The sequence below is a fragment of the Eleginops maclovinus genome, chromosome 9 (assembly GCF_036324505.1).
Source record: "Eleginops maclovinus isolate JMC-PN-2008 ecotype Puerto Natales chromosome 9, JC_Emac_rtc_rv5, whole genome shotgun sequence".
NCBI classification, from domain to species: Eukaryota; Metazoa; Chordata; class Actinopteri; order Perciformes; family Eleginopidae; genus Eleginops; species Eleginops maclovinus.
The window spans coordinates 22,067,323-22,085,710 of NC_086357.1; the positions used below are offsets into that span (position 1 = coordinate 22,067,323).

General features: G+C 41.9%; 1 protein-coding gene across 1 annotated transcript; it reads left to right on the forward strand.

Annotated features, from left to right (window-relative positions):
• Positions 1-2,042: 2,042 nt before the first annotated feature.
• On the forward strand, positions 2,043-14,217 carry rgmd (RGM domain family, member D). Its single transcript, XM_063892102.1, has 5 exons — positions 2,043-2,112; positions 5,723-5,763; positions 7,541-7,689; positions 10,576-11,084; positions 12,781-14,217. Exons 2-5 carry the CDS (start codon positions 5,726-5,728, stop codon positions 13,468-13,470), a joined length of 1,386 nt encoding a protein of 461 aa, XP_063748172.1. The 5' UTR covers positions 2,043-2,112; positions 5,723-5,725; the 3' UTR covers positions 13,471-14,217.
• The last annotated feature ends 4,171 nt before the right edge of the window (positions 14,218-18,388 follow it).

Sequence of the window (18,388 nt, forward strand, 5' to 3'; positions counted from 1 at the left end):
CACCCCCGCCCAGCTCCACTCTATCAGCCTCCGCCTCACACCTGCTGTGTGCCGTGAGAGGAGGGAACAACTGGAGGCATGGACAATGTGTGTGTGTGTGTGTGTGTGTTCATGAGTGTGTGCATTGTGTGAGTGTGGACGAGAGCACAACTGGGCATGCAAGCTCTTGTATGGATGTGAGTATTTACATGTGTGCAGTCCTATAAGAATGCATCAGTGCTTGTGGCACAGGGAATGGCCTTAGCTCGATTTAACTCCCCACTGAATGCCACTGTGACGCCAGTCAGACTTTGTGTGGCCACATACCTCCATGATATCCAAGATATGGAAAAAATGTGTGGACTGGTAAGTATTGGAGATTACATGGCTCCTCTCAGCTCTGGCCTCAATAATGCACTCAAATCCAACGGTGCCATGTCGCTGCAATTTGGGGCTTTTGTCTTTGGAAAAACAGTGAATCTTCATACCATCCACTATCATCACTCTTTGACTCTTTGCATGAGTACTTGTGTGTGCCTGAGAAAGGGCTGGTGGGTGCGTGTGTGCGTAAAAGAGAGGGGAGACATGAGAGAGGGATTATATGTAGGAATAGCAATGGATCAACTGAAACACAACATTGAGTTGATTTTTTAATTGCCTATCGCCTGCAATGAATGGCCGATGCAGCTGTCTGCGTGAACAGCTGCTCGCCTAAAAAGACAGAACAAACTCTGGGAGGGAGGAAAGAACAATGTTTGGTGAATCATATTCTGCCTATGAGGTATTTTGCAATTTCACAACTTTAAAAAATGCGTGCAGGATTAAGAATCACTTTTATTGGAAATTCACATCTGTTCCAAGGCGCATTTCCCAGGGAGCTCACAAAGATGCATTTTCTATGCTGTCTGGGCAAGACAGAAACAGTATGGTGTATTACTTCATAAAGTAAACCAAAGCAGACAATGTTTTTTTCTTCTTTCAGCTTTGTTAATGTGGAACCTTTGCGTTTACAAGTTGCAATTTACAACTGTGGAAGAACCAGGGGGTCTGAAAGATTTGATGGAGCAGTTTGTATGGATTTCCTGCAGAATATTTGTCAGACTTGAATTAAGTACTGTTGTTTTTCTCTCTCTCTCCCTCAGCCCGAGGCCTTGTGGCTGACTACTCCACATCTATAAATCACCAGGAACGCATGCTTATATCCCGGAGCGAGTGCGCTGAGTCAGTCTGGCAAGGTTAATCACATTCACATCTCCTCGGTCTGTTCGCAGCAGCCAACTGATAACCAAACACACATTACGGGGCATGATCCCTCTTGTTTGCGAATTCTGCTCATATCATGCTTTTACAGTGACGCCACATGAAAGAGCTGGATGTAGTCGAAGATGAGGGTTCATAGTGTTTGGGTGATTGTTTCCAAGCATAAACTGCAGAGTCGCGGGTGTTTGGACAACAAAATCAAAACCAAAACACATAAAGAATTGCTTTAAAAAGGAGAGAATCAGATAGCTTAGGGGTGGGGCTGGGGGAGCAGAGGATGAGGATCGACCATAATAACAGACAGAGGTCTCATTCACGTTGCACACATGCTCGGCTTACACTGGGGCCAATGGTCGGCCGCACTCATATCCTTCTGTCTGTGTGTTTGATGGACTTTTAGAGAATATGGGAAGCTTTCCAAGTGTGACACATGGTTTTTAAGCCTATGAATGTAAGCAGCATAAGTGTAGTAGAAGTGTGGGTGTGTTTGTAAATGTTCATGTAGCTGAATATGGATGCATGTGATTGCGTTTCAATCTTTTTTCCATTCAGTGCTTTGCTTTTTCTCCCTCTCTCTCTCTCTCTCTCTCTTTCTCTCCCCCTCTCTCTTCTCAGAAGTGCCCTACCCAGATATGTGGGAATTAGGCCACATCGCTCACTACCATCCTACTCTAATCAAAGTGCCGATTCTTGAAACAGACAGCTGTTGTCATGTGCCTTGATTCCAATGGCTATCTGTCCCCGTAGCTGCCCAAGTTCTTAGTAAGCCAGCTGAAGTTGTAGAGGGAGCGAGGGTTAAAAGCGTCTGCTTATTCAAACTCCAGTCAGAGCAGTGCTCCAGTTCACAAAACAGCACAAACACACTGATCCAAGGTAAGTTCCTTTTTTCATCATCAGATTCATAGATGCCTGAACATCAGATAATCATGAAGTCAAAATAATGTTGATAGAAACATTGTGTGCTTGTTTTGAATGTGAGTTTTACCTTTAAATGCCACTAAAAATGATTGTCTTGAGTTGTATTGTCATAATCCACTAACATCTTGTAGCGACAATAAGCAGGTGATGGGTTGTTTTAATCTTTAAAGTGTGATCGCTTGTAACCATATAAGGAATTGCTTTTCCTTTAAAGTAGATGTGGATTCAAGAAACATCTGCTAATAAAAGCTAAGAGGGAAAAAACAGCCGTATCAATTTCCCAGCTCTTTGGGTGGACGTTTCTCCACCTAACAGATCTGCGTCCAGTAGTACATAGCTGCGAGTCAATCAAACTTGATGGGTAGAAGTGTACGCTCTTGCTATGTTTCTCTATGTTTCAGTGCCTTAAAGCAGCACAAGCAGCAGGGAACATTCTCCAAATGCCTTCTTGGCTAAAATTTGGTCGAAAGGAATGGCTAAATTTATACACTCATGAGTTATTGTCTACCTATCTATTCCTGGTCCAGGGCAGTTGTCTGGGTGGGCCGTGGCAGAAACAATACCAACTGTTGCAGACTAACTGAAGGACACGCTTTATCACAATGCATCTGCAGATTAAGCCCGGAGCCGTCAGGTGTTAAGGGCAAACGGTTGAGAGCACACAGCGGAAAAACTTCAACCAGCTTTAAAAACTCCACTCAACGGGTTAAAAGTTTGAGAAGGGATTTTAAAATCCAAACTTTACATGATTCCTCGCATGTCATACCGATCTGTTCAAATCTATTGAAATGCAGGAGAAAATACATTTCACGGTAATATTAACCACTAAAATGTATGCAAGTAAAAACTGCTTTTGGCTTTTAATGTTATTTGACTAAGTTGTGAAGTGAATAAAACAAACATTTAAACAAAACCTAAAAAAAGGTAGAATAAGAAATAAAATGTCCACACTGCACAAATTGTGTTAACACATGTACTTATTTAAAGCTGAAAAATGATAAGTCGATTACTACATTTAGAATAGTATTAGTATAACTTCAGTTTTCTCGAAACTAAGAGAGTTGTCATAGGTCGTTACAAAGCAATTTGTAGCCTGTTTCCATAAAACATCACGGCTCGGGTGACTGAAAGTGTGGGAGTGTCTTCATTAAAAGAGAAAGACGAGGCATGTTCAAACAAAGTTGTGCTTTAGAATAAGCTTCACAGGGCCCAGTGAGGCCATATATTGAACTGTTGTTACTCTATGTTTTGCTTTGAAAGAAAATATAAAAAAGAAAACTATTGGGAGAATTTAAGATAGGGGAGAGGTTTAACCCTGAAAACACACACCAACAAACACATATGCAGGGTTTGGGTCAGAGGTCAAATGGGCCTGAACTCTCTCCCTTTAGGCTGAGGACATCAGAGGTCCCTGTTCTCCATTTATTTTACCCATCATCCCTCATCTGGCTAGGGTGACCCTGCGACCCCGGAGCTAGGGTTACCTGTCAGTTGACTGTCTATTCATGAGCACGGGGCTTGACGCTGTGTCAACATTTGTTCTGTGAGAAAGGAGGGAGTAAGAAAAGAGGAGTTTGTTTCAGTGTGGTCAAGACCAAATCAACTAGAGAAATGTCGGTGAGATAGAAAGAGATAACTTATTTTGTATTAAAACTAATGAATACAAGTATATCCTTGGTTTGTTACCACTCATAACTTCAGATTTCTGGCAGCGTACGGCCCCGATTAACCGACTTTCTACTCAGATGACATGGAAGTGTGATAATTCCTGTTTACTTGGAGACAAAGATCCAAGGGAGCTCAGTAAACAGATGCCTGCTTGGATATAAATTAAAAGGGGTACCTACAAAAACACCCCAAAAGCACCCCTTGTGTGTGCTGTCAGCTATCAATCAGGAGCCGTAAGTGGGATCCTTGAGAGGAGATGCTATCAGTGCTGCCCCGCATACACTCACACCACAGTTTCCCTTATCTATGCTGAGATAACCGTTCCCCTCTAACAGAGAGAGGCCTGAACCAGACACACTTGCTTTCTGCATGTCTCTCTATCTCCCTCTCACTCTCCGTCTCAGCTGGCTATAGGCCACTTCATTGCAGACAGGGGCCCTCAGTAAAAAAAACAGTCAATTTGCTCTGGTTCCTGTTTAAAATTCAATAAGCTTGTCTCTTATATTGCAACCGTGTGGTGCTAGCGGAGGCTTCAGAGGGCGCGTGCTACTTCTGATCCCAATCTCTGATGTTATCAGGCCCCAGAAGAAACATGATACATGTCTCAGTTGACAAATCTAGATGGGCATGAAATTGAACAAAAACCAGAAGCGTGACACATCAGCAATTTCCTGCAACTGTACCTTTCTATTGTTTTGTAAACATTGCATTTCCGGGAAAACTAAATTGTTTAAGATTACAGCCCTTGCTGATATGGAACTACAACAGATGGTTCAGGATCAAAATGTCCCAATTTGGGACCAATAAAGTGCATCTTATTTAATGATTTTCTTTAACTTATTAACATGTTTAAAAAAGTGTTCTAAAAGGTGCTTCCTTTTTCAGAATATATTTTAATATAAATGTTTTAGTTTCATGTAGGTTATGTAAATGTTTTACCAACCGGTTCTCAAAAGGCACTGCATGTTGACCATGTTGCGGTTTACACATGTTTGGTCACTGCAGTTATTTTTTCCTCGGTTTGAGGACAGCGAGCTGTAAAGATGGTCATGGACTGGCCATGTTTTTCGGGCTTCCACCAGACCACAGCACGTTGAGCCTAATAACAAAAACAAGCATCCCGGTGTGGAGCTGGTCCCACAGTGTGAGGACCTTAATGAGGAACATGTGGAGCTGCCCAGACACACAGTCAGAGGAAACCCAATCCCTCTCTTTCTCCCCCTTCCTTCTCCCTTCCCCCTTTCGACCATTCTTTCTTTCACTCCGCTCTCTACCAATTTTACGTTTTTTATCATGAAGCAATTCTTTAAGGTCCTCTGTTGTCTCTGTCAGATATACGTTTAAAACTTAAACACTCCTAAGGTCCGTAGAACCCTCTTGAATCTTCTTATCTCTATTGTATCAGAACAAGTGACCCACTGTGGGCAGAAGAAATATGCCTGGCCTTGTTTTTACCCGATATACACTCTTGTAGTGATCCCTCCCTCCCTCTCTCGCTCGCTCTCACTTTGACTCGTTTTAGAGTTGGTAGTATACATATATTGCTGGGTCATGCAATGCAATATGCTCATAAGGAAACATGGGAATAAAGAACTCTTTCTCCGCCCATCAAGCCTGACAGGCGGTCCCTGAGTTTCTTTCATGTGCTAAATTTATCCTTACCATCCACCTGGATCAATTAACTGTTTGCTTCAGTGGTCATCAGCCCGCAGTGTGGAACCCCAGTTCATTTAGTGGACAGCAGCTTATTGAGAAAAACTATGGCTTTGACTCTGTTTTCTTTTGTCTTTACACATAAGCAATGGAGATGTTTTATTTCTTTCACTATTACTAAAACTGAGCATTTTCTTATCTTCAGCTAAGATGCAATGACTAAACTATGCATTTTCTTTTGCAGGAAATGTCATCACTCACTCCTGAAGAAAAGCACTGTAACAGGTGAGTTTTTCATTTTACTTTGCTGTAAATATGTCCACACCATCACTAGGACTCCTTTCTACACTGCGTCACTGTCCAAGTTGTCATACGGAATAAGAATAACCTGTTTGGTGAGATTTAAAATCTGACCATAAAGTGCACCTATAAAGCAGATCAACCAACCAAGCCTCCAAAATTAGCTGAACAAACAGAGTAAGGTAGAGCCCTCTGGGGGGATAAACTTGGCACACTGGAACCAGTGTGACAGAGGCCCTTCTGGCAGCTCAGAACAATCCAAACGTTCCACTTGGGTTGAGCTGTCTGCGTTTCCCCCTCCACTATATATATATATATATATATATATATATATATATATGTGGGGCTGATATATATATATATATCAGCCCCACATCAACATGGGCCTGTGAAGACCTTTCACAAGACTGACAGGCCACCTGAATCACACAATTGTGTGGCCGGAGGAGCCTGCATGTGTATAGAAAAACCAGTGATCCAATAACTGTCTGGGTTCACTTCTCTCTCATAAAGTCAGGAGGGAGGCGCAGAGGGAGACCCACAGCTACAAGCCAAATGTTCCAGCTGCACCAAAACAAAGTTTTAACTTTTATTCTCACTCTGAAAGGCATGCAAACTGTGACTGTTTTTACACCAATGTTTTAGTCAGAAATTGCTAAGTGCATTCAATTTCTTTATATGCACGGCACAAAAAACACAGAGTGTCTCAGGAAAAAGGCTGAAAGCCGTGAGTGTATGTGCCTTGCAGATGGTCCGGCCTCACAGCAGCTGTGTAAATGAAAGACGGAGTGTCGGTGAAGGAGGTGAGAGAGATGGAAAGTTGGCCACAAAAGGAAAAGAGTAACAAGCAAGTTGCAAGCTAAAAAATGTAATGGAAAAATGAATAGCTCACTAAAATGTGCAGAGAGAAAATAATCATGTCCGAGTATTTTCTCAGAAGAGACAAGAACAGACAATGCCTATGTTTTTTGGCAGGTAAAACACCACTGTGAAGCAAAACATAACAGCTTAAATGTAAAAGCTAATCAGTATATTGAAGGCAATCCCACATATGGTTAACACTATAATTCCCTCTTAGTCATTGCTTTTCAGTGATGATAATTACATGTGGTTTTATATTTAGTCTATTCACCAGATAAACAAAGCAAGTTATAATCTACCAGTTAGTGAGTTTGCACACACAATTGTGAAAACAAACTGGTATTTTAGCTCTAAATCTGGAGTGAGAGAACAACAGGTGGCAGAATCCTGCTTAATGCAGAAAACACTAAAACATTTGTTCTCATGAGGTGAAGGGGGTGTCGGGAGGGGGGTAAAAAGACAGTTGTCCCGGAGTGCTTTGTAGTGCAAAGAGTTTGAATTTCTACTAGTCTGCTCCAACTCTGAATAAGAAAAGCTGCTCAGCTCTGAAAATACGTTTTAAACCAAGCAAAGATATGTTGTATATTTACAGATAATAGGTAGTTATAACACTGTTATAAACCACAACACCCTGTGATTCTTTAATTATAATCAGGGCAATTATAACTTCACACCGCCCCCTCTGCTGTTGAATTTCTTCCTCTGTCCTGATCCCAGTAATTGCCACTACATGTAAATATCAAGTGGTTAGTGAATAATTAGTGTTTCATTGGCCAGCAATCACCTCTGGGCCCCGTCTACACTTTAGACCCCTCCCTCCTAGAGCCGCCCTGAAGACAGGGGCCCCTTTTGAATGACAGCGCTTGGGAAGGAAGACGAATTTTTGTCTGATTTCCCGCAGCCGCAGCGTCGATGAGAAGCAGTCGAGGAACTCCATTCTAACTGAATGGATTGGTATGGGGAGAAGCGGATCTCAAATCACGGCTAAGCGGCAGCTTTTGGACTGTGTAACGTTGACGATGGTTTTACTTTCGCTGCTGTTTCGACCAGGTAAGTTGTTTGCTTTTCCCCAATCTGTGCTCCTCCACTCCTCTCCTGCATGCATTGCCAATCTGAGTCCCGCTCTCCTCGCAATGGAGGTGGAAAAAGTTAACTTTTTCCTCGCGTTGTGTGGCTGAAATCAAACTCCTTAACAGCTTGGAAGTTTCCTCACTCACACAATCCTATGTTTTGAGTGTTTGGGTGGTTTAAAAGAAGGAGAAAAACACTTAGTTTGAAAGTTTCCCGTCCGATGCGGGGACAAAGTAAAGTCCTGTTGTATCCCAGCCTGCAGCCAACACTTGTGCATCGCTGCTAGCCGAGCAGCGCGAGTGAACTCTCTTTACGGACGTCTTCTTAAACACATTTCTAACGATTCTCGCATAAACAACGAACCCAAACAATGCATCAACAACTGCTCAACAGTTACCAAGTTTTACAAGGCACTTCTGCGGCTTCTGCTATAGTTTTACCAAGTTATGTGAACTTACGGCTTAGCTCATAGTTAGCATAGCTCGCTAGCAATTCAGGCATCCAGCACCCGCATTCAAAGCAAAATAAAACTACGGCGCTTGTTTTTTACCCAGAAAATGCTGCAAATCGGACACCAAATAGCCACAGTCACTGTTAAGGTCACGAAGGCAACTTTAACATTTAGTTTGGAGTGTTTTTGTCGCTGGCAAAGTTAAGGGCACAGTGGTATTTGCCCCTATTCATGCTTCATTTATTAACTTTGTAAGCTACCATGCATGGGGGTCCTACTTTTTGGCCTCTCAACATGTTGGTCGCTACTCTATCCCGGGGAGAGATCAGAAACCCCCACACCAAACCCAAGAGCATGTTGTGCTTGTATTATGGAGTTGGTTTATTTGAACCTTGGTGGAAAGTTATCCATAAGTATTCTGCATTCTGTGTTGAAACACTTGGCATATTTTCTCTAGGGTGTTTTGTTTTTAAATTTGAACATTGGGAACTATTTTGGTAACATATTCTTAAAACATCTAGTCTAAATACTTGTATTTGTTCATTTAAGTATGATCATTACATTATTTTAATATATAAATGTCTGACGTTTGTATTTGTACTAACATTTAAAAACAAAAATCACACTTAGAAGTTGTTAGGCATGACATGGCAAGCTATAGAAAATAATGTGTTAAGGCTTAAAGGGCATAATGTCCTATCTTGATACACCTGATAACATGTTAAGATGATAAACAATAGGCACCTCAGGTTCTTTATTATTTTGGTACTTTTTTGGGAACTGGATGCTTGGTGGAATAGGTTTGTTCAAGTACAACATAACTTTACTTGTCAGGGTGCAATCAATAATATTTAAAGGTTAGTAAAAATAGCACTTTACATTGTGTTTTCAGCCTTGTTTAGAGCTGGCTCTGAGTCTAGTAAGGCAATCATAGTTGATGAAAATATTGAGTTACGTTAGTTTGCAACCTTAAGACGATGCCCAAGCTATTAGAGAAGTGTCCTTATCTCTAGCTCTTAATATAATCGACTAATCTGTCAAATACAAATACTGTTTGTGTGGCAGTTTTGCTTGTTCCCCTATATTCCCCACATGGTCCCCACACTTGGTAGTCTACTAAGTGCCAGATCATAAAGACTCTTTGGGGAGATGCACAGTTGTTGATGGCTGTGCGGGCAGTGATTGTCTGAAAGTGTCAATCACAGCAGACATTGGTGACCTCGCAGGGAGACGGGGGAGGACTGTTGGAATTCAGAGGAGGGATGCAGAATGCCTCTAACTTGACCTCTCACTCTTCACCCCAGCCTGTGTTAAAGTGCAGACACTGAGTTGCATTAATCATCTCTCAGGCGGCCTTCAGTGCATCAGACGTATGTGAAAGGGAAGAAACGATGCAAAAGTATTTGGTTGCACTGGTGTGAAATCTCGGTGCTTATGTTGTTGTCTTTGTACACGCTGTTGGGAGATAAGAGGGGGCTTTGGTGCAAATTGAAGATTATTCTGTTGCAATAGTAGCCAACTCTGTTTCAACTGATCTGTTTTTTTTTTTGCAGTAAGAGTGATGTATGTGTGGTGGTTGCTGCTGATCTGCAAGGGAAATTATATCCGCAAGAGGAGATAATATCCCAGTAATATATGAGGCAAAAGTAGAAACTCAAAAGTAAAACTGAGAGGAGCTTTATGAATATCCACACTTTTACTTACCATGAAAATAGCTATTGTTATTCCTTTTTCTAGATACTGAATATCCTACTTGTAAGTCATGTTGATAGAAAGCCCCACATTTAGCTAATACCACCCAAATATAACATGCTGTGCTCTGCTGCCTCCACCATCCACCCTCTAGCTTACAGTTTGGACCCCCATTTGCAGAACAAGTGTGACTCTTTGTGATGTTCCTCTTGAAGTAATCTGCCCCCCCTACACGAGCCCTGCCGTGCCATGTAGTGTAGCTTAATGCACTTCAATTACCTTAGCAACAGCCAAACCACATTCAACACCCTCAGGCCAACTAACACAGGTTGGTTTTCCTCCTACAGTGAGGCTACATGCTACTTCTGTGAGGGTTAGTTGGGGGAAATAAGATTTGACTGACTCCGAAGCACAGTGTGGGATCATGGCCTCGTGAGCTCACGCATTTGGGTTTTAATGGCTCTCCTGATTGAGGTAAACTTGATAGCGGAAAAGTTTTGACTCTGCCTCTTGTGCTGAGGTAATACTTCCATAAACACACATTGTTTTCTAAGAACCTTATTTGTAGAAAAAGGTTTTTTGTTCAGATCGGTAGAACTAGTCAGCGGCAGACAGGGAGGGGACTGATGAAAATTAGAAGAGAAGCAAACATTTTCACAGTAATTGTGATGCATTAATGAACTCAGTTCAAAATGTTGATCATTCTTGTTTTTGTTTTCCAGCTTACTGCCAGCAGTGTCGAATCCAGCGCTGCAATGCAGAGTATGTGGCTTCTACCTCACCCTCTATTGGTCTGCAAGAGGACGCGGCTATGGATGTGGACTACTGCATCGCCTTGAGGGCCTATGCTCTGTGCACCCGGCGGCAGGCGAGGAGCTGTAGGGGTGACCTGGTCTACCACTCGGCCGTCTTCCGCATTAAGGAGTTATTCTCTCAGCATAACTGCTCCAGCGAAGGCCCCACCTCCTCTGCCAAGGTCCCCAGTACATCTCGCCCAGCCGTGTCGGAGCTGTGCGACTATGAGAATCGGGTCCTCATGTCGGGCTCAGCTGGTCAGAAGAAATATGCCCACTGTGGATTATTCGGAGACCCGCATCTACGGACATTCCGCGACGAGTTTCAGACCTGCAAGGTGGAAGGGGCGTGGCCTCTGATTGACAACCGCTTCCTGTCGGTACAGGTGACCAACGTGCCTGTGGTCCTAGGCTCCAGCGCCACAGCAACCAGCAAGGTAAGGATGGATTGAGTGGAAGAGCTGCAATGATTAGTCCATTCATGTGATTTTTTTTGGGGGGAAGGCCAAATATACTCTGGTTTCTGATTGTAATATGTGGAACTAAAGAGAGGATTTTGGGGGGTTTTCCACATTTTATAGACAAAATGATTTACTGAGGAATGATGCAACAATTGTCATTAAAGGCCTGCATAGGTAAATCTCAAGAAACATTTGCAAAAGTAACTAAAACAAACCCCTCTGATGTTGTTCTCACGGCCCTTTGTAGGCGAGTGCTTTTCTCACAACAATGCTAGAAACAATCACTGATTATTGTTGAATTTGAAACTAACGGTGAATGAGCAGGCATTTTTAGAGTGCTTGCTTGCTAGCTCGAGTATGGCCATAAAGTATCAACATGTGAAGTTAATCGTCATTCCACGGTGCCTCTCGAGCCTCCAGCATTCCTCTTGTCTTGGAGCTCCTTCAGATCTATGAGGGAAAAGAGAGAGGAGGGGAGTCCTTCAGCGGTGTTGAATCTCAGACATGCTTGAGCGCTCTACCTTTAACACATGGGTGGTCATATGGTAGTGATTAACGCTCACTCAAACATTTTCCTCCACCGCCACGATCTGGAATGTTTTTTCACCCCTCTGGTCAAACAATTAACTGGGTGCTTTTTGAGTAAATATGGATGATGTGGAAAAATAAAGGAATAATTGGACAGCAGCTAGGGTTTTTGATTCACCCAAATGAAATAGTCTCCTTTTTTATGCTGTAAATACTTTAATTTGTTAAAAAGTCTATCATCTCTCCGTTCCTATTAGGTGCTGAAAGTCACATTGGTTTATAGGGCTGCCTATACATAGATCATGTCCCTTCAAATTAGTCTATCGAGCTTTTTTTCACATGAATTGCATGCTTATAGTAAATAATGATGTTCCCCACTGTTAGGGAATTGTTGTCCCTACAATTGCAAGGGATCTCACAACAAACTATCAAAGGCATTGGCAGTGTGTTAAGAGACAGACCTGTAGTGTCGGTATGTCTTTGCCAGCCCCGCATGCCCCCATCATGCTTTTAGAGTTGTTTGCCACTGCCAGACTTAAGACAGGAAATCATCCATCAAATACAGCATCCCTGTAAGTGTAAACGTGACCACAGCCTCCGCTTTGTTAAGATACTTTGAAGCAACGGAGGTTAGGCCCCAATTTTTCAAAGCTCAGCTGGAGTACAAATCACAGTCAGTCAGCAAGTGCCAGGGTAGAAGTGTTGGAAGATGCATGAGGATTTGAGGCGGTTATGAAACAGTGTTGTTTGAGCCAACATTCAGTGGAGTTATGCCTGTAGTTTTAGGGTTAGTCATTTGTAGTCATCACAATGGTTGTAATTGTGGTTTATTTGAACAGTTTCTATACTTCTGTGGTATCTAGTTAATCTAGAGGACCACTGACAGTAATCAGTCACTTAAGAAAAGGCTAGTGTTTGCCATCAACACCTTCCACTGCATTCAGAATGTTTGGTTTCCTGCTGCCACCTTGTGGCTTTGACTGGTACTGCTATCTTTCAAGTAATTATGGCATATCGGTGAAGTGCTCAGTGCATTCAAGCTAGAATGCAATGTAAGAAAGTATATTCAAACTATAACAAAGTAATTATAACATTTTGGGATCTGCCTACTTAACGCTGATCTTATTTGTTCCTCTAATTTCAGATCACTGTGATCTTCAAGTCCTTCCAAGGCTGCACAGATCAAAAGGTGTACCAGGCCACCACAGATGATCTGCCACTGGCTTTTCAGGACGGGAGCCGCACTGGCGGCGAAAGCGGCAGCCTGACCATTGTAGAGCGCGGCGGCTCAGGAGTGAGTCGGCAGGTGAAGATACAGGCCCGTTACATCGGCACCTCCATCATCGTCCGGCGTGTGGGCAGCTACCTGACCTTTGCCATCCGCATGCCAGAGGACACCCTGGACTTTTCGGAGGACAATGGCGGTCTGCAATTATGCCTGCACGGCTGCCCACGCAACGAGCTCATCAAGGAGCACACGCTGGGCCGTCAGAGCCAGCAGCCCCGCCTGCAGGGCACCAACACAGAGCTGGGTCCTTTGCGGCCCCCTCACCAGGTCTACACAGTGGAGCGGGCCACGGCCAAGTGTAGAGAGACTCTGCAGGTGGAGGACGTGTACTTTCAGTCCTGTGTGTTTGACTTGCTGACCACAGGAGACCCTGAGTTCTCTATGGCAGCCTACGGGGCTCTGGAGGATTTAAAGGCGCTGCCGCCGAGTAAACTGAGGCAGAATTCCCCCAGGACTCCTCGTATTTACAACGGAGGGGCGTCACACACTGCAGCAGCCAACAGCTCCCTCTTCTCACTCGTACTCCTCATTCTGCTGCTTTTGTAAAAAAATAAATATAAATGATTAAAAAAACGAACAAATATGGACACAAACAGAACATGGAAGCATTACCAGCTTGAGGAAAGAGTGACTAGAGCTCAGACATATACATTTGTATTTTTTGGGGGGGGAGGGGTAGGGCAATTTGTGAATGTTGTGATCTTTTTCTGTTTTTGTCAATTGAAGGATTTGACGGTATTTTTTCCACTCCACATTTTCTATGGTATTATAAACGAGTCACATCAGTTGTAGAAAGACAGATTTGGGTCCAATACTACATGTTACAGGTAATTGGTTTACAACAATCTTTATCAACTCATCGATGTGCGTGCTTGATGTCATGGCAGTTCAACAGCATTGTGTTTTTATGTAAATAGAAAAGTCATCAGTGCACAACCTTTAAACACTCCACCATGTATGGAGCTGCACATTTATCTCCATACTGCATGTTAACAGTTTTTCTGCAGAGCAATGTGGTTTCTACATTCTGTATTATCCAGTAATATTAATAGCACTTAACGGTTTTATCAACAAGTTTTGTGTATTCAAATGTTATTTCTATGTCTATTTCAACTGTTATTTCAGGAAATTGGTATTCTAAATACACAGAATCCAACAACTGTATGTAAAAACTACCTATCCATAATATACGATGTGTCCGTGTGATATACAACAGTTCTCCTCTTCTGTGAAACACTCCCTCTTCAAGCTGTCTGGCTTCCAGTTAAAAAAAAAAGGTTAAAAAAAACAAAACAAATCTTTATATAATAATATATTAAAAGAGTGTATATAAGTGTTTTATATTGTGTACATTTGCCTGTGTATAGATGTTTTAACTGTAATATGTTTTACATTTGTTGTGTTTTAGTAGGTTATTTTAAGACATTGTAAGAAAAAGTAAACTAATATGTGTTTGTAATTTCTGTAATAAAGTGTTGGACACTCCTGACAAAGGTCTGATTTCCTCTTTGTGTCACACTCTTTCCTGGTATCTATACGAGAGAGAGATTTTCTATCAGTAAATAGGGCTGAACATTATATCGGCGTGACGTGGAAGCTAGCAAAAAATATAAAACAACCGAAAATAAACCTCTATTGCTAAAATGGCAAAAAGGCTCCTTTCATTAAATGAATTACATCAACATTTTTTTAACAATATCAAGAATGATCTGAACACAAAAGGCATAAATAAATAAATAAAAAAAGAAGTTTAAAATGTAACTTTCAACTTAGTCAAACAACCTTTAGTGCAATATCACAGTCTTAACATGTGTTTAGTGCACACCTTGACACCATCACAATAGAAAAGGATGTAGTATGCAGCCCTACATCAGATCATAGTAAATTGTGTATAGAGTTTGAATCTCTGCTTTCATTGCCCTTATATAACTCATTCTGGGTCAAGATGACATGCAAAACAGGAAAGCTTGCAATTTCTGAAGTGTAATACCACTTGTGTCCTGGTGGGGTCCTCAGTCCATAAGGCCTGCCAGCTCACACAGACAGTTTTGACAAGCTGCCTGTGTAGCTGTAGGGATCCACAGTATGTTCTCAGTCCCCTGTGTAAATGTTACCTCTGAGTGCTGAGCTGGCTGCTGGCTTTGCTTTTGTCTGCCAGAGCGCTGCATGGTTCCAAATAGGATTTAGTGTGTGGTTTGACACCAGGTAAGAGTCAACACACGCGTGGTGCTGATATTTGCACTATACACGAACAATGAGCACTATGATTAGAAAAAAGGATGTGATCAGTTTTTAATCGCTGTCAGAAATGCAATTAACAAGCTTCTGCACACTTCTTATGAAGACATTAAGAATTAATGTGCTATAATTAGTAGATGTAGATTAAATGTATATCTTGAATCAAGTTAAAAGTGTCTTGGTCCTTTTATTACTCTGAATGACAGAATGTTTCGTCACACATGCAATCATACTTAATCTCTCCATGTCCTATTTCTTCAAATGGAGACAACAGCACAGAGCGTGGTTGTGAAGGAGCTGGCAAAATACATTTGTCAACCCTATTTTTCACCAGTTATATATATATATTCAGCATATATGTTATATGGTCTGCACAAATTAAGGCTTCTTTGGGGGACTGCATCACCTCCTTGTCAATATAAGGAGTACAAAAGAGATGAAAAAAGGGAGAATCACAAACTTTCTTATCAGGATCATGAACATGACCAACAGGGGTACAATTATCCAACACCTTTTTATCTTTCCTTTCACAATAATCATCTAAGACACCTCATATGCATCTTCAGAGCCTTTGGAGGGGACTGATAACTGTTGACAGGTTGGAAAATGCTTGACAAACCTAACAAACTGTATATAAAGTGGTTGAGTTGAACTTGCCTTGAGCATATACAACAGTAAAATGCAGCTTACACATTGTTGCATCACTACTAACAATCTAAAAATGTAATATATAATGGATATAACAGACACAGGGGACGTTTTACTGCTGAACCAGTAGCCTACTTTACATTTTGCTGATATCAGTTATCTGCTTTGCTACTTGTGTAGTGATTTGAGTGCAGGATTTCTTTATAAAGTACTTTTACATAGTTGTATTAAAGCATGTCTCAATCTGCATTGTTGTGATTTAGCGCCCCTGCAGGGCAATTCATGCATAAACCACTAAAGTAAATATTGACAGCTGTAGCGCTACCTATGATTCATTACCAATGAATGATGAAAGCTAGCTAGTCGACAACTTTGCCAACACAGCCAAACAACAAGCAAGTGTAACAACACAAGACATAGCTAATGTTAAGTTACTCACGGCGTTTCGTTGCCCTCTTGTTCTGGCCACAGTGGCTCCTCTCCGCACCACAGGCCGGAAAACCACCAACTCCCTGCGGCTGAAAGCTTCTGTTCAGGCGGTATAAACACGAACACTCTCCCGGTCCTCGGAGCACCCCGTTACTGGCACACGGCTAAATGAGCTAAATGCTAACTAGCTGACAGCATCCAGGGCCGGCCCCCTGAGGCATAAGCGAACTAAGCGGCTGCTTGGGGCCCCCGGGCCACCAGGGGGCCCCCAATCGAGTGTTGTTGTTGCGGTTTGTTTTTTTTACTCCGCGTGGTGTTGGTGCATGGGGCCCCCTAAAGGCTCGGGCCGCCACTGACAGCATCGGTTAGCGTTACTTAGCAACAAGATAACATTATGGTCCATGAGGAAACTTCTTACATCATAGAATCGAGTCAAAGCCGAAATTAGCATAATTATACATTTTCTCCATCATATATGATCCAATTTCACCTAAATCAAATTGGCGCCTACTACGCTCATTGACAAGAACAGCAGACATGTTGACTAGCCACACCAGGAAATCGATGAAGGCTACATTCCATTTAGCTGCGCCAGTTTCAGGGATGCGTTTACAGAGATGGATTGGTAGTACTACGCTTATTAAAATGGAACCATTGTTAATGTGATATTTGCACCTGACCTGTGCTTTGATAGGCCGAAAGTCTTGCTGTGAAAAGGTCTATTACCAGTCAGTGTAGCATCAACATTATTTTTGAAGGCCTTATTTGAAGGTCATATTGATAAGAGTTTTGTGTAGGAATTTACACTAATAAACTCTTCAATACACTTACTTAATTATAGTTTAAAATACTATGATGTTGAATCAGTATCTTCAGACATTTTATTAGGTAAGAAATTAACATTTCTGTGTAAGAAATCTGCCATCTTCCAGTGCCATTGCATGCAGCCTGTTAGCCAATAGTATAGCAACAATGGTGGCTTTTCTTTTACTAAACAATAACGAAGACAGTGGGTATTTTCCAGTTAGTGGGGAAAAAACTGGAAAAAATGTTTAGTTTGATGATAGGCTTCGACTTCACGCCGGTACCAAATCCAAGTGCTCAGGGTCAAAAGGAGGAGCAAGACCAAAGGGAACATTGATGTGCTTTTACTGCTAACATTCAACTGATGGGAGTTTTTTGATTGCTGAAGCAACCACTTTTCTTCAAGCTACAGCTATGGTTTGCTAGTTAGCCACCTGTGAACCACCTCTACCCCGATTGTTTGGGAAATATGCAGCCTGTTCATCAAACTGGCACCCAGCTGGGTTTTGAAAGGAACCAATGATAGGGGGAGGTGCAGGCTTCATCTAGTTGCTAAATGTTATCAATTGCACCTTTAAGTAAAATAGTCACATAATGAAGCTTTAGCTAAATGATTTGAATACGTCCTCACCTTACTATCTTTTATTTAAATACACTGTGTCTTACCTTTTCCTGTATACTTTTAAAGAAAAGAAGCTTAAAGCCCCTGACAGCATCTGCCAGGCAGCAGCAGTATTACATAACATCCCCATGAGAGAGCGCCATCTCAGTCTGTTAAAAAAAGGTGAACTTGTAAACATAAAAGCTAATTTATTTGAGTTGAGCTTGGGGTTTGAAACTTCTTTTCTAAACTGCAAATGTAGAACATCTTAAATATTCTCTACCAGCATGGAGGACGTTGCTCAGATTTGCCGGAGGGTGCTCAAGCCTGCATAGATTGCTCGTCCAGCCTCTTTGAGTCATCCTGTCTTGACTTTCCCCTGTAAACAAGGACAATTACCAAGCTAATGAGTTGAGAAAAAACTGCTTGAGTGATTGATACTCTCAATGGGGAAATTAATTTGATATTAATAGAGCACTTGGCAAGATAAATAGATAGTGGTGTGTGAGTCCTTTCCTTGATTGATAATGGATAGATTGATGGCTGTCTTAATTTAAAATGTTCCTTATACTTAAATGAGGTGGCCTTGATGAGGAGAGATGTTTGTATGATGAAATGATCAAATGCTTGGAGAATTGTGGGCCTTAAAATTACTTCATTGATATATAAGGTGCCATACCTCTAGTTAGACAGGCCTCAGATACATATTATGTGTTAATAATAGTCTCACATCATAAGGGATGA

What these genes read in the sequence shown, in the direction of transcription:
- rgmd (XM_063892102.1), top strand. Translation starts at nt 5,726, where the DNA reads ATGTCATCACTCACTCCTGAAGAAAAGCACTGTAACAG. An exon ending in GAAGAAAAGCACTGTAACAG is followed by an intron (nt 5,764 to 7,540) that starts GTGAGTTTTTCA and finishes GATTTCCCGCAG; the next exon opens with CCGCAGCGTCGATGAGAAGC. An exon ending in TTCGCTGCTGTTTCGACCAG is followed by an intron (nt 7,690 to 10,575) that starts GTAAGTTGTTTG and finishes TTTGTTTTCCAG; the next exon opens with CTTACTGCCAGCAGTGTCGA.